This window comes from Gossypium raimondii, chromosome 9 (genome assembly GCF_025698545.1).
Source record: "Gossypium raimondii isolate GPD5lz chromosome 9, ASM2569854v1, whole genome shotgun sequence".
In the NCBI taxonomy this organism is placed as follows: Eukaryota; Viridiplantae; Streptophyta; class Magnoliopsida; order Malvales; family Malvaceae; genus Gossypium; species Gossypium raimondii.
In genome coordinates this window covers 29,254,944-29,270,250 of record NC_068573.1, presented here as the reverse complement: position 1 = coordinate 29,270,250, position 15,307 = coordinate 29,254,944, and the positions used below count along the sequence as shown (strand labels likewise).

Genomic DNA, 15,307 nt, shown 5'->3' with positions numbered 1-15,307 from the left:
GTGGAAAGTTATAAATGGTTTTAAATTGACAATGCATGGATAGAAACAATGTGGCAAGAATCTAAACAAGGTGGTAGTTTGCTGAAAGTATGGCAGTAAGGTTAAGCAAGTCGGTTTATATAGCCTATATACATACACGTTTAGATGTGTGGTGTGTGTAAGCGAGCAAAGAAAAAAGAAGTATAAGTGAGAAATAGATATTGAGTGTTGAGAAGCATAAGAAATATTAGGCGTGAGAGTGAAAACTAGCAGCAGCTAGGAATTGTGAAAATACAAAATATCAGTTTTGGATTAAATAGCGATGTGAAGAGCAACAAGAGATTTTACAACGCATGGAATGTTTTAACCGATTATTTGTTGTTGCATCTTCTTCCGTGCAATTATATTACAAGAAGTACATATTGAGGCAACCATGCATGGATTCAAAACAGTCAGGTGAGACATGGATCCGAAAGATCCTTGAGGGTCACGAATCACGTTGTATGATTAATTTTAGGATGTCTTAAATGGTATTCACAAGTTTGCTGAGAGTTTTGGAGACAAGATACAACTTGCAAACTTCAAGAAACATATCTTCTACTGAAATGTTGGGAATTTTTTTATACATATTGGGCACCGGTGCAAAAGTTTCCCAATGTCGAGAAAGATTTCAAAGGCCTGGATCAACAATAAGTCGATACTTTGCAGTTGTGCTTGAGAAAGTTTCAAAGATGGCCACTGATCTAATTGCACCCGAAGATCCTTTTTTTAGCTCAATACCTGAACAAATACGTAATGATTCTAGATATATGCGGCATTTTAAGGTTAAAATTTAATTTTATATTATTATATTATTATATTTTAATATATTTATCAATACTAAAAATATGCACGAGATTAATATGATTATTTGTTCAGGATTGCATAGGTGCAATTGATGGTACTCACATTGTGGCTATTTTTCCACCAAATGAACAAATTCCCTATATTGGAAGAAAAGGTATCTCGACTCAAAATGTTATGGCAGTATGTGATTTTAATATGTGTTTCACATTTGTCATGACTGGATGGGAAGGATCGGCACATGATACTAGAATATTTCTTGATGCAATTCGAGATCCAAAATACAAATTTCCGCACCCTCCAAATGGTTAGATATTTTATTTATATGTGATTTTTAAATAATAAAGTATAAGTTCTTTAATTGATTATTTTTATTAAAAAAATTCTTGAATTAATTGTTTGTTATATTATGACTTGTAGGAAAATATTATCTTGTTGATTCTGGATATCCTCAAATGAAAGGTTATCTTGGACCATATAGAGGTCAGCGATATCATTTACCTGACTTCCGTAGAGGTAGACCTATATTTGGTAAAGAAGAGATATTCAATCATTCACATTCATCATTACGTAGTGTGATTGAACAAACTTTTGGTGTTTTGAAAAAAAAATGGGCCATTTTAAGGGATATGCCAAGTTATAGTTTTGAAAAGCAAACGATGATCGTTGTTGCTACAATGACGATACACAATTTTATCCGAAAACATGTCATTCGAAATTATACAGATTTTATGGAATACGAAGATATTAACTCGGCATATGAGAATAATATTGATTCAGAAAATGCGCATGGTCGAGAAAGTGATGACGACGACGACGACGATGATAGTGATGATGACGGTGAATCAAACAATTTAAGTGGTTTTGAAATGGAATTAACAAGAGATGTTATAGCTTCTAGTTTAATGAATTCACTTTAAATTGTAAATGCTATTGTAAAATTTGTAGTATTTATATTTGATATATAAATATTATCCCTTTTTAAAACTTCAATCCAAATATATGTAATATTTTAATTTATTAGGTTTATGTTTTAAAATAAAATAATACAAATGTGTTAAAAGCATTAATTAAAAATAAAAATAATTTTATAATAATACAATTGTGTAAATATCTAAGTATAAATATTTAATTATTATATTTAAATATTTGAATATAATTTATATATTCTAATTAAATTTAATAAATAATTAATATTAATTACTTAGAAATATTTAAAATTAATATTATATATTAAAATATTAACAATAAGTTATAATAAATTATTTTTTATATTTTTGCTAAAATATCATAATATTAACTAATTTGAACATTATTTAAATACATATTTGTTACTTTATAATATCATGTCTAAAATGGACATTTTATTCTTCAAAAGCACTTTTTGACAGCAATATCAAACACTCAAAATTTTCAAAAGCACTCTTCAAAAGCAATGAAAAACTGGCCTAGTGTACCTTCCACTTTTAACAAGCAAACTTGAGCTTGACGAAGCTCACACAACATCATACCTTTGTTGAACATATGTGAGATGCATATGGGAAATTTAAAATCATTGATTACCCAATTATCTTAAGACATCATATCTAGAACGTCACAGTTAGGAAATCAGATTAAATCTCAATGTTAGTAATCTCTAAACACATGGATAATCTTGTCTCTCACTTAAAAAGATCCATACAACAGCTCACAAGGCATTACTTCGTACACAAACATCTTCTCCTTTCTTCTTCTTCCTCCTCTTTCTAACTCGACTCCCAGAAGCTACTAACCCACAGTGGCTCCCCGCCTTGCCTACAAGTGAATCACCGATTCAATCACCACTTTCTTTTCTTTATTAATCTGATTGATTAACATCCTTCAATATATACACATTCTATCAATTTGATCTTTGGACTCTAAAAACTTTAACAAATTTACTTTACAAAATGTCAATTTAGTCCTAATTTAAAAAATTTAAAAATAGATAGAATGAATCTTTTTTAAAAAGTCTCAAATTCTATAAAATCCTAAAACGTATAAAAATTTTAAAATAGAAAATTATTTAAAATATGTTTTTATTAAAATTCTAACATCCTTTACAAGTTTAAAAGAATGTAAAAATAAAAGTACAAAAATACTTTTAAAAAACCTTAAAAATAGTACCAAAATCCTAAAAATCTTATTTTAGTTTTGAAAATTTTAAATTTAAAATTAAATTGATAAATATTGTAAATAATGAGGATTATAAAAGAAATAAATTTATTTTTAGGCGGTTAAAAGATATGAAAGTAATTAGGTGGATTTGATTTAAATATAAAATAGGTAGGACATTTTAATTTACAAACAAATATTGAAGAAAAAAACCTCGAGCGTTTTTAATCTGAATTTACTCTTAAAAGAGAAAAGACCCCATCCGCTATTAAGGATTTCGATTTGGATCTTTCCCCAGCGCGAAGAAGTTCTGGTAAGCCTTAATTCTCCCCTCCCTTTCGATTTTAATTATTTTAAAACCCTATCCGCTATTAAGGATTTCGCCCATTATTACTTTCAATTTAGGGTTTATTTGGCCTTTGTATTTGGGAATTACTCTGTTTTTTTTCAATTTCTTTTACGTTTGTGTTTCGTTGTTTTGATGAAAATTTGCTCGTTTACTTATAATTTCTTAGTTTTAACGGGTAGATTTTGCAAATTGTCTTCAGTTTGCCGTCATTGCTTGTTCGTAGTTAAGTTCATAGGTAAACATTGATATTTTTTCTGTCTTTGTCCACTTTTCATTAGTTCTAAAAATCCTATTAGAGTAATGAACTGATCTGATTGAACATTTGATTGCAGCATATACACATACATACATATAAAATGTCAAGTAAGAAAGAAGAGAAAACTCAGGCTGCTGCTGAAAGAATAAAGGCAGCAGCATTGAGTGCTGCAAAAGGCCTAAGTCGAGCTCAGGCTGAAAGGGCAGCTGCGGCTGCTGCCCGAAATGTCAATGCTTATGGGCAAAAAGAAGAGGGGCCTAGCAGATGGCAAGAGAAAAGGGAAGCGAAGAGGCAAATGTATTTGATGAGTACTGAAAAGGCAGTTAGATTAGGCGAAAGGAAAGACAAGATGACCATGACGTCTACGATGGGTGCTTCTCAGTGCCAAAAGTGTTTCCAAGTGGGGCACTGGACATATGAATGTAAGAATGAACGGGTTTATATGTCGCGACCGTCGCGTACTCAGCAGCTTAAGAACCCGAAATTGAGGATGAAGCTTTCTGTCTCTTATGATTTGGATAACCCTGATGTGAAAGATGATGAGAAAGATGATAATAGTAGGTCTAACAAAAGCAAGAGGAAGCACCGGTCAGATTCGGGTTCTAGTAGTGATAGTGAGGCTTCTGTTTTCGAGACTGATAGCGGTGGTGCCTCATCTGTTACGGGATCAGGTTCTTCTTCAGCAGTGAGTAGTACAGATTACAGTTCGTCATCGGAGTCCGAGGAAGAGAGGAAGCGTAGGAGAAAGAAGAATAGGAAGAAGAAGCAGAAGAAGGTGAGACGCAGAAGGTACAGCTCATCTTCTGAGTCTTCCGATTCTGAATCAACATCAGGTTCCAATTCTGATGATAAGAGCAGCCGAAGGGAGAGCCGGAAGCATAACAGAAGGCGCTGAAAGGAACAGGGTTGTCATACACATTTCCTTTTCGATGACGGATTTACTGGTTTTGAGACCGGATAATTTTACCATCTGCTTGCGGTTCTTTATTAGGTTTCCCTTTGGCATATTATATTCCTACAAATGCTGGAAATCAAACACACTGTGATAGGTTGCTAGATGTTTTCATTGCTTTTCCTTCTAGCATCAGATGCTGTTGTTATTTGTTGAGTGTTATATGATTGGAGTTTGAAAAATCTATTTTTTGAGTTATTCACCTTGAATGTGCCATCTGAATTTGTGTTAATTACTGCTGCGTTCCCATTGCTCGGATTTGAGCAAGAGTTTTTATTTTGTTCACTCAATTAAAAAAGGTTTATGATTTGGTGGCCAATGTTTTCAAAGTTCTTTTTGACGAAGAGCCAATTGCTGGATGAGCCAAAGAGCGGTGGTAGCAGCAGTGATGCCCCCACAATGCGGTGGCCTGGATGTTAGCATTTTTGGACGGAGCTTAGGCTTGAGGAACTTGAACATGGCTCCACTATTTTTAGAACTGGATTGGTGGTTGAACCATCAGGTCATCGATTTATCGGTTTTGACTGATTTTATTAAAAACTCATTAAAATTTTAAAAATTAAAAAAAAAATCTGATTTAATCAGTTTTTAATCGATTCAATTAATTCATATAGATTTTTAAGTTAAGTTCTTGATCTGGTTTGATTTAAACATCATTGCATGACCCCTTATCCGGCCATTTACTTGATCCTTTCCACATCCGATTTTAGAATGAAATGGCGAAAGAAATCTCGTACTTTTAAGACATCAGTGGCGCTTACGCACTTTAGAAGATAGAAACACCAAGTTTTTCCGCCGTACTATTAAACACAGGAGCTATAAACAAAATTGATGGTATCAATGACCCCAACAACAATTGGGTGGATGACCTATGACTGTTAAATAGGTCTTTGTCAAATATTTTGAACTTCTTTTTTGCAGCCATGCTAATGTGAGCAAAAAAGCCATTTATAATTGCCTAAGGGCCACCTTTGTTAAGATGATATCTTCTATTTCAACCAGCACTTCACAATAAAAGCCTAGTTTAAGAATATTTCTCAAAAGAGCTTTTGGAAAAAAAAATACTTTTGGGGAAAAGTTAAAATTTTGAACTTTTGATAGAAGTGCTTTTGGGTTAATTTTTAACTTGGGAGAATCACTTTTTTTTTTTCTTTCTAAAAAAGCAACTTGTTTAAAAATATTTTTGTCCCAAAAGTGTTTCTTAGAAACAATATTAAACACACTCGAAGAAGTAAAGGATGTTGTTTTCCTCATTGACAGTCTTAAAGCATCGGGTATGGATAGTAAACTAGGCTTGTTTTACTAGAAATTCTAGGATAGTGTGGGTAATGATATTGTTTCCTCTTTGTCTTTTCTCCACTCGAGTGTCCTGCTAAAAGAACTCAATAAAACTACCATTGCCCTTATTCCCAAAGATGATTCTCAAACCAATTCAATTGACTTTAGACCCATCAACTTTAGTAATGTTGTCTATAAGATCATTTTAAAAATCTTGGTAAGCCACCTCCAAAAAGTTCTTCCCAATCTCATCTCCTATTACCAAGATGCTTTTTATTCCTAGTCGCCTCATCCCTGACAACATTATTCTTGCAAGCAAATTCTCCACACCACCAAAAGGAAAACAAAGGGTAAAGGTTTTCTCATTGCGTTCAAAATTGACATGAGTAAAGTCTTTGATAGTATCACTTGAGATTTTCTTCTTATAGCCTGTGAAGAAATGGGTTTTGACCAAAGATGGATTATATTAATCCACCAGTGTATTTCCATAATTTCTTACCAAGTCATTGTCAATGACTCTCTCGCTAAATGTTCTAACCCATTCAAAGGATCAAGTCAGGGGAATCCTCTCTTCCTATATCTCTTTGTTTTATGCATGAACATCCTCTCTCTTATACTCAAAAAAAGCTAAAACCAATGGATTCATTTGAAGCGTTAAAGTTTCCAAGAATACCCCCTATTAATTATCTTCTCTTTATTGATGACTTATATATATATATATATATTTATAATTCCTCTGTCCAGGTTTACAGACCTTTCAGCACTTTGCTAAAAAAAATTCTGTTATCTATCAGGTCTTCAAATTAATTTTGATAATTTGAACTCTTTTTCAATCCCTCTACTAAACTGCAGCCTAAAAGATGGTTCAGCAGCATCTTGAACGCAAAAGAAGTCGAACAACTTGGTAAATATCTTGGACTAGAACTGGGGAGATTGCACCCGAAAAAAAGATTTTTTTCAAAGTGTCTTTTGTTAGGAAGGAGTGTTGGAGTTTTTGGGAAAAACTTGCTGTGAAAAGAAAACAACGAAGGGAAGAGGAAAGTAGAAGGAATTTTTATTGAAAATGTACATTTAATTGAACTGAAAACTAGTGTTTATATAAGAAAAACAAAATTAACAATCATTGACTAAAAATAGACTATTAAGAATATTCATAATCTCTAAAAATCAGAAAAAAATTCAAAACTTACTAAAATTAACTAGATTATTTTGTTATAGAAACTGGAGCAAATCTTCAACACTCCTCATTGCTTCAGTTGCTACAAATTCCAAGATTCTCTCTAAGAAACTCAAACTTGCTTCTTACTAGCTCTTTTTGAAATAGTAGAGAATGCTTAGAATTCTCTTTGAGTAAGTTGAACTGCTAAAGCTTCCTCTACATCATCCTTTTAAAGATTCTAACGCATCTCTAAGCTTTTTCAAACAGACATGTTTCCCCAATGATGTTGCCTCTTTGATTCTAACCTCTTCAAACAATTTAGCAGTAGTATCTAACCCCTTCTTGTCACGAACAGAGAGACGATTCTGCTACTCCAAAAACAATGCAGTCTCACGTGCAGTAATCTCCTTCATGGACACAACTTTAGGATCTTCTTTGGCATTCGCAATATGATTATTTGCCCCAATTTTGTAATTGAGAAAACGACTCGAAGAAAATATTACATCAGCTGATACAGCTGGAAGTGCTTTCTTTTGTACAGTATTGCTAAAATTTTGACTTACCCTCGTCATTATTTTGAATCTACTTTCATTGAGAGATGGAGTGTTGTGAGGTCCAGCCACATCAGTGTGTATCAATTACAACTTTTCAATAACTCTCCAATTTGATTGCTTGAATGGAAGTCTCAATTGTTTTCATTATTGGCAAGCTCTACAAAATAGAATTTTAGATTCAAGGAAAGGAAGACCTTGAACCAATTCCTTTCTTAGCAAATTCACAATAGTTGCATGATTGAAATGTCCAAGCCTTTTGACCCAAACTTCAGCATGGACATTTTTTTGCAAAGAATGTGACTTGCTCCTCCTCCAATGGATCAAGTGCAAAGCTCTTTCCTTTCATATTTACTTTGAATACATCGTTGTCATTTGCATCTTTGGCTAAACATTGATTTGTTTCAAAGATAAATTTGAAACCTTTTTGAATTAACTGGCCAATACTCAACAAATCTTAACTAATGTTAGGTACAAATAACACATCTTTGATAAATTTTGCACCTGAAATGCTTTTAATTGCAACTGAGCCTTTTCCCTTAGCTGCAATGTACTCTCCATTGTCAATCTTTACTTGGAAAACTATTGAAGTATCCAATTCTTTGAAAAGATCACGATTAAAAGTCTTATGATTGGTGCAACCACTATCAATGAGCCACTTCTCACTTGAACGGTAGATTGTAAATCAAGTAGCCACAAAGAGTTGCTCCTTCTCTTCTTCTTCAGCAACTTGAGCAACATTCTTTTGCTACAAATTCACTTGTACGATCGTCTTTTGCTAAGTATTGTTTTTACAAATTCTTTGATGGTCTCGCTTTCTCCAGCATTTGAAAGGTGGATGACACTTTCTTCCACAGTGTTTACGAGGAGGGAAATTAGATTTAGTTCTTTTATTTGTAATGGAAGAATCAGAACCTAAATTTCCCTTCTTGTTCTTTTCATGTTTCTTTCCCTTTCCTTCTCGACTGTACTGAGCTTCTGCAGCTAATGCACCTTCAACAAATCCTTCAGATCTCATGAGCCTTCTCTGTTATTGTGCTTACAAAGCATTCATCAATTCTACCAAACTAACTTTTGACAGATCTTTAGTGTTTCCCAAAGAGGAAATGGTAGCTTCAAATATTTCAAGAGAAATTACAAGAATTTTTTAACTAATTTGGAATCAAGAAATTTAGATCGAAAAATCTTACTTTGTTTGCGATTCCAAGCAATTTGTCAAAGTACTCATTCACCATTTCGGTCCTTCATCTTTTGGAGTTCAAACTTTCTAATCAGGTTCAACATTTTCATGCCTTTAATCCATTCATCTCCTTCATACTCCTCCAAGAAATTCCAAACATCAAAAGCTAATGTAACAGCCTGATTTTAGGGTTAGTCAGAATAGTGGTTTTGGAACCACAATTCGAGATCAAAATAATTATTTTATTATTTTATTAATGTTTACAGTATGATATAATGTTCGTGTGAAAATTTCGTAAATAAATTTTACCGTTTGTATGGTTAATTCGATAAAAAGGACTAAATCGCGTAAAACGTAAAACTTGTGTTCTATTAGATAAAAGTGTCAAATAGCTATAGAACATTAAATTAAAGATTCTTATGTGATAATTAATCCAATTGTGAGTTAGTGGATGATATTTGGTTTGAAATTTGTGTAAATTTGATTAATTTTAAAGGTTAATTTAGTAAAAAGGTAAATAATGATAATAAATAAAATAAAACCAAATATCATCTTTCTATTCATCATCTTCCACCGAAAATGAGAAATATGAACAGCCATGGAAGCTTCAATGTGCGGCCAAGTTTTCTGCTTTATTTGGTGAGTCATTTTTGCTTGGTTTTTAATAATTTCTACGTTTTTGGTATCGTTGCTTCATAATCTAGCTAGCCCGTACCTCTAATTTTGAAACTGTTAAAGATTTTGATAGTTTCCATTGTTGAATACATGTGTTAATTGATGTTTTATGATGAAATATGAAATTTTGATGATAGTTTTACATGTTTGGTAAAGTGATTTTGAGTAAAAATGTCAATTTTGGACTAAATTGAGAAAATTGATAAATCGTGTGGTAAAAGTGTGAATGAATAAAAAATGTGGGATTTTATGACAATAATAAAAATCCGTCTAGCTTGGGTTTGTGTTTAATTTCATGAAATTGTGATTTTATGTGATAAGGACTAAATTGCAAAAATGTGAAAGTATAGGGGCAAAACTATAAAATTTCCCTAATGTGTAAATTGTGTTAAATTGAGTGAATTAGTGATTAAATAAGTAAATTTTGTTATTATATAGATTGAGAAAAACAAGATTTGGACTTAGAAATAGGAGAAAAACTACGTATTAGATTAGTCGACCTAATTCGTCTTTTCAACGAACGAGGTAAGTTTGAATGTTAAATAATGTTCTTAAATTGTGTTCTAAATGGTCATTTATCATTGAATTGATTTTAATGTTGATTGGTTGAGTACGAGCATGAATCGACAAAGTTACGACGTCTGAAAGTCCCGTACGAATATTAGGAATAGCTTAGGACACTGAGATGTGATTACGTGTAAGACCATGTCTGGGACATTGGCATCGATATGAGATTTGTGTAAGACCATATCTGGGACATTGGCATTGATATGAGATTCGTGTAAGACCATAACTGGCTATTAGCATCGATATATGATAGCATGTAAGACAATATTTGGGATATGACATTGTGCGAGTTATACAAGATTTTTGAGTATCCTTAGCGATTCAGAATGGTTTAACGGGAAAAGTCAAGATGAGAATAAAAGTGCAAACGAAATAAGTGGTACAGGTACATACGATACTCATACGTATATTGAATGAAAGAAGATTGATAAATAGATGTGAGTTCGTGTATATTACATGGAAAGGTTTGAGTTTATGTAAGTGTTGGATTTATATAAATACTTATTAAGGATATTGAATTTCACATGATGAGCAAGTGGATAATTATGAGAAATCCATATGGTTATATTGATTATGAATATGTAATGAATATTGGATTGAATGTGGGATATCTTAAATTGCTTATGCATATGTAAATGTGAATGAATTGGTGAGAATATATTAGATATATATGAACATGGAAATGAATAAGCTTGTGAGACCCTTGGTTAGCTATGTGTATGGATTCACGGTATAACGGTGAAAGTAAATGAGTAACATTGTAATTTGTAAATGCTTAATATGTGTTATTTGATAAGTTGAGTATATTATCATACGAGCTTACTAAGCTGTATAGCTTACTTTGTTTTCTTTCCTATGCTTATAGTGTTTCGAAGGCTCGCTCGGGTTGGAAGTTGTCGGAGATTTCATCACACTATTCAGTTATCGCTTCGGTAAATAAAAGCTTTGAGTTTTTGGTTATGTGACATGTATAGGCTAGTTTTGATACATTTGGTTTGAAATTTGTACGTGTATAGCCACGTGAAAATGGCTTGATCATGATGCTAATGTTGGTTATATAATTCGACAATGAGAAAGGGTAGTAAGATGTATATTCGGCTTATTAGTTAACTCATTTTGGAAGCATGAAAAAGTGGTATAATGTGGCTTGATAATGTGGTAAAATGATGATTATATTTTGGGTATGCTTGATGGTCATTTGAGTAACTATAAGTGATATATTATTTTGATATTAAGTTATGAGATAGCGTATTTAGCTTAAAAGATTGAGTGATGGTAATATGGTTAATGAATCGGTTAGATGATAAGGTTGGTACGTGTTTATTGCTATGTAATGACTATGCTATGCTATGTGAATTTGGCTATTTGGTGTGGCTTATTAATGATCTATGTTTTGAAGTATAAAATGCCTTGTAAATTGATTTGTGAATGATGGAAATTTCTTAGGTCATTTTGTGAGATAAATTATGATATATGATGTATATTTATATTCGACTAATGAGAGGTAAAATAAATTCATACGCCTATGACATGGTTGTTTTGTGGTTCAGTATTTAAAGGTCAAGTTGTTGGTTTAAGACTTGATTTCAAAATGTGTTATAAAAGCGGTTGTATATTCGGTTATAGTATTTGGCTCTTTTGATAAGGTTTTATGTTTGGATGAATATTAGGCCGTATAATATGCTTTGTTTTTTCTTAAAATGCGAATATGCTTAAGTTAATTAAATAGATGTATACAAATGGATATCTTGATATATGTTTAGTATTTGAAATGAAATATGATTGATTATACTTGAGATATTCGAATGCTATGTAATTGATTTGGTATGGTGAAATGCGCATAAGGCTATGATGCTGAAACAATGTTATACTTGACAATTTTGTGAAGTTGTTAATGTTACATATGCTAATGAAAAAAAAGCCATGTGATATGATTTATTTGGTTTAATATGCGCATATATAGAATTATGAAGAAAAATGTTCGATTTTTATTAGGTATTGAAATACCATTAAGGTGATGACCAAATGATTCGAGTTATGTATTTATAGAGCATATATTGAATGGCTTTAAGGCATGTTTATTGGTTGAAAATATGATTATGTGTATGATTTGGATAAGGTATGCATGAAATGGTACAAAATGATGTAGATTAGATATGCATGAGTAGGAGAAGAAATGTGGCTTAATCCAAGCCTAATTTTGTGTTACAAGGCTTGACCACGCAGGCATGTGACCTATGTAACTTCGAAAAATGTTAGATTTTGGTAAAATTTTATATGTGTTCGATTTAGTCCCGACCTCTTCCTAATGCATGTTTAAGGTCTTGTTGACCTAAAAAAGGGACTTTATGATGATGTTTGACTATGAGATGATGATGTATGACTTATGATTGTGAAGTGGTCACGAAATGTTCTGATATGTCCAGAAATACCTCGTAACCCTAGTCCGGCGTCGGATACGGGTTAGGGGTGTTACAGCTAACTTCATTGTCATGATTCTAAGAAAAATTTCAGATGAGACTGCAACAAATAACGTAACTATTGCCTTTGATTTTCTTGATTTCCTCTCCTTGTGATTCTTGATTTGCACCATAATAGGATTGGCAGGTAATGAAGGAACTTTGTAGTCCTCCTCCACAGCTTCCTAACCTAACATCACTTGTAGTAGTTATTTTAGGTCATTTTTGCACTTAACAAGCTTGTTTTCTAGGCATTTTAGTATTTTATATTACATTTTAAGTATTTAGGTCTTAGGATTAAAATTTAATAAAAATAATCATTTTACGCATTTTTTGCTATTTCGATGACTCGTAGGGCCAACTTGGGCCTCGTGAGTGACTAATGAGTTATTTAAGTGTGTAAGATATCCATTGAGGTCCAAGAATACAAGGATGATTAGGCCGTGAGACAATGAGCCCGATAAGCCAAAGAAGCTGCCACTCGACGTCGTGACGAGGAGCTTCCTCTTGTCACGACGACACGATGGAATTAGGAAGATTTTGCACGACATCGGGACGAGAAGAATTCTCATGTCTGACTATGCAACTTGGAGTGGAAGAAAAGAGTTGATTCCCTTGGACAACACTTTTGGGATATTTTCATATTTGAACCCTAGATTTTTGCAGAATATTTTATTTACTAGTATCTAAGTGTATTTTGGGTTGAGTGGTCACCAAATAGGTCGTTGCCTATATAATCAACGTTAGGGTCACAAGGATTGTAAGTAGACCTAGACAGACAGTTTTTCTATTCAGTTTTAGTTTTCTTTTCTTTTCATGTTCGTGTAGTCGGAACTTTTCTATTTTGATGTGAAGACAATCGTGAGGGGAGATTGCTTCAAATCTGTGCCTTAATATAATATCCATGAGTGTTCTCCTATCTCTTCTTTTCTATTATTTTATTTATATTTCGTTAATTTGACCAATCACACATCGTATGAATATTAGAACATATTATTGTGTTTATTTCATATCTTGTATGTTTCGATTAATAACTTAATTTATTTGTTAAATAATTATTTATCTCAAATTGATTATTTATTCAAGGGTATTTAGTATATTAAAGAGTGATGCTCTTGATAGAATATCGAGATAGGTGAGACTGGAAGGATATCCTATCGTGTATAACTTATGCCAAGCAGTGAGACTAGAAGGGTGTGCATAAGCCTAAGAAGAGACTGGAAAGGTTACTTAGGTGGTAATCCTTAGTGAAGATGACTCAGGAGGGTAGTCGTAGCTAAGGGTGATAAATAACTCAATCTAATATAATTAATTATTTAATTAGATGATTAGGATTTAATCGATCATAGGCTAGAGGCTTACATTGTTGACACTAGGAATAGGAAAGTCCGTTAGGTTAATTTAGGTTAGTTAATTTAATTAGTTTAATTAAAATATTAATTTGGATTCGCACTACTAATCCGTGACTCAATTAGATTAGAAATTATTTTCTTTAATTAATTTACAAACCGATTTCTCCATTCTACAATCCCTTGGGTACGATCCTTATAATACTTACCGGTGTTCCCTTGTAATATATACTATATTAAAATTTGACTCTTACGCTTGCTGACACCAACAAATTAATTTAATATATTTTTGGTGCAATATTTAACTATAAACGATAACACATTTATAGACGATCAAGCTATTGGCGTCGTTGCTGGGGATTGCAACGGTGAAATTTTTATTAGATTGATTATTGTAAAATAATATTAATCGAAAGACAAACAAGCTAGATAGTGTTCTAACTTTAATTTAATTTAATTTATTTTAATGTTCAAAAAAATAAAAAAACTATTTTGAATTTTTTAGTTAATTAAATATTTTTATTTTTTTACTTACCTTGTTGATTATCGGATTTAATCATGAATTTGGAATTTTATAAGTCGATGTATGAACAATCCAAATTGAGTTGGTTGTACGGAGCTTCGACAAATCCATGGAGTCTTGATTACAAAGACGAGTAACCCGAGTGTTCGAACAAACTCCCACCTAAACCAAACAAGTATACATCCAAGAGGTATGAAGATTTGACAAACCAATGGGATGACAACGAAGTATACAAGGGAGTATATGAACTATGGGAGATTATGGAAAACCAAAGGTCGCTTATGCTAGAACTTTACCAATGAAGAAACGAAACAATAACATAGTTGGAAGAGATAGATGAGCAACAATTAGGGACATCCGAATATTTATTCAAAATTCCTGATGATTCGTATGACTATATGTCCAAACAAGAAAATTGTGAGCAAGAATTCCAAGCTAAGTTAAAGTGAAATCAACAACAGTTGGATCAATTAGAGGAATTTTTTCGGCAAAAATCCCAAACGAGTGCTCCATTGGAAGAGTTCAGACATGATGTATCCAATTCCGATCCAAGGGACCAATGTATCACCAACAACCATCTAAAATAAATCGCAAAAGTCAACAAGTGTTTGGATCCGGAGATGGGAATGAATTGAATATAACTGAAGACATTTTCGATCCAATTAACATAGATGTAGATGTAGAAGTAAAGATAGAATTAAAAACTAACCTCGAGCTACAACCGTTTCTGAGTGAAAGTGTAGAAGAGCCAATACACTTTCTGGCCATAACTGAGAAGGTACCAAAGAAATCGACGATTTTATCTCATTCTTATTCGATGATGAAGATAAAGCTTGGAAAACCAAAGCTTCTCCCAACATGGAAAGGAGGAAGCTCGAGCCGATAATACCCTAGAAAATAATTTGGGGTTGGATCAAATTCGACACCAAGTGGCTTGTGATGTGGATGTCGCGCCGGTCAAAGATAAGGCAATATCTTTGGAATCGATCGAGTGTGTTGGTCCAAACTTATCGACAGTGGAACAAACAATAGATCAAAGTTTTGAGGACCAACT

General features: G+C 32.7%; 1 protein-coding gene across 2 annotated transcripts; it reads left to right on the top strand.

Annotated features, from left to right (window-relative positions):
* The first annotated feature begins 3,140 nt into the window (after nucleotides 1-3,140).
* Nucleotides 3,141-4,744, top strand: LOC105798890 (uncharacterized). 2 transcript variants are annotated; one of them, XM_012629125.2, is made up of 3 exons: nucleotides 3,147-3,268; nucleotides 3,504-3,539; nucleotides 3,637-4,744. In XM_012629125.2, exon 3 carries the CDS (start codon nucleotides 3,661-3,663, stop codon nucleotides 4,453-4,455), a length of 795 nt encoding a protein of 264 aa, XP_012484579.1. In that variant the 5' UTR covers nucleotides 3,147-3,268; nucleotides 3,504-3,539; nucleotides 3,637-3,660; the 3' UTR covers nucleotides 4,456-4,744. The 2 variants fall into 2 exon arrangements, with proteins under 2 accessions (XP_012484578.1, XP_012484579.1); XM_012629124.2 differs by lacking the exon at nucleotides 3,504-3,539 and having other exon boundaries at nucleotides 3,141-3,268.
* Nucleotides 4,745-15,307: the final 10,563 nt, after the last annotated feature.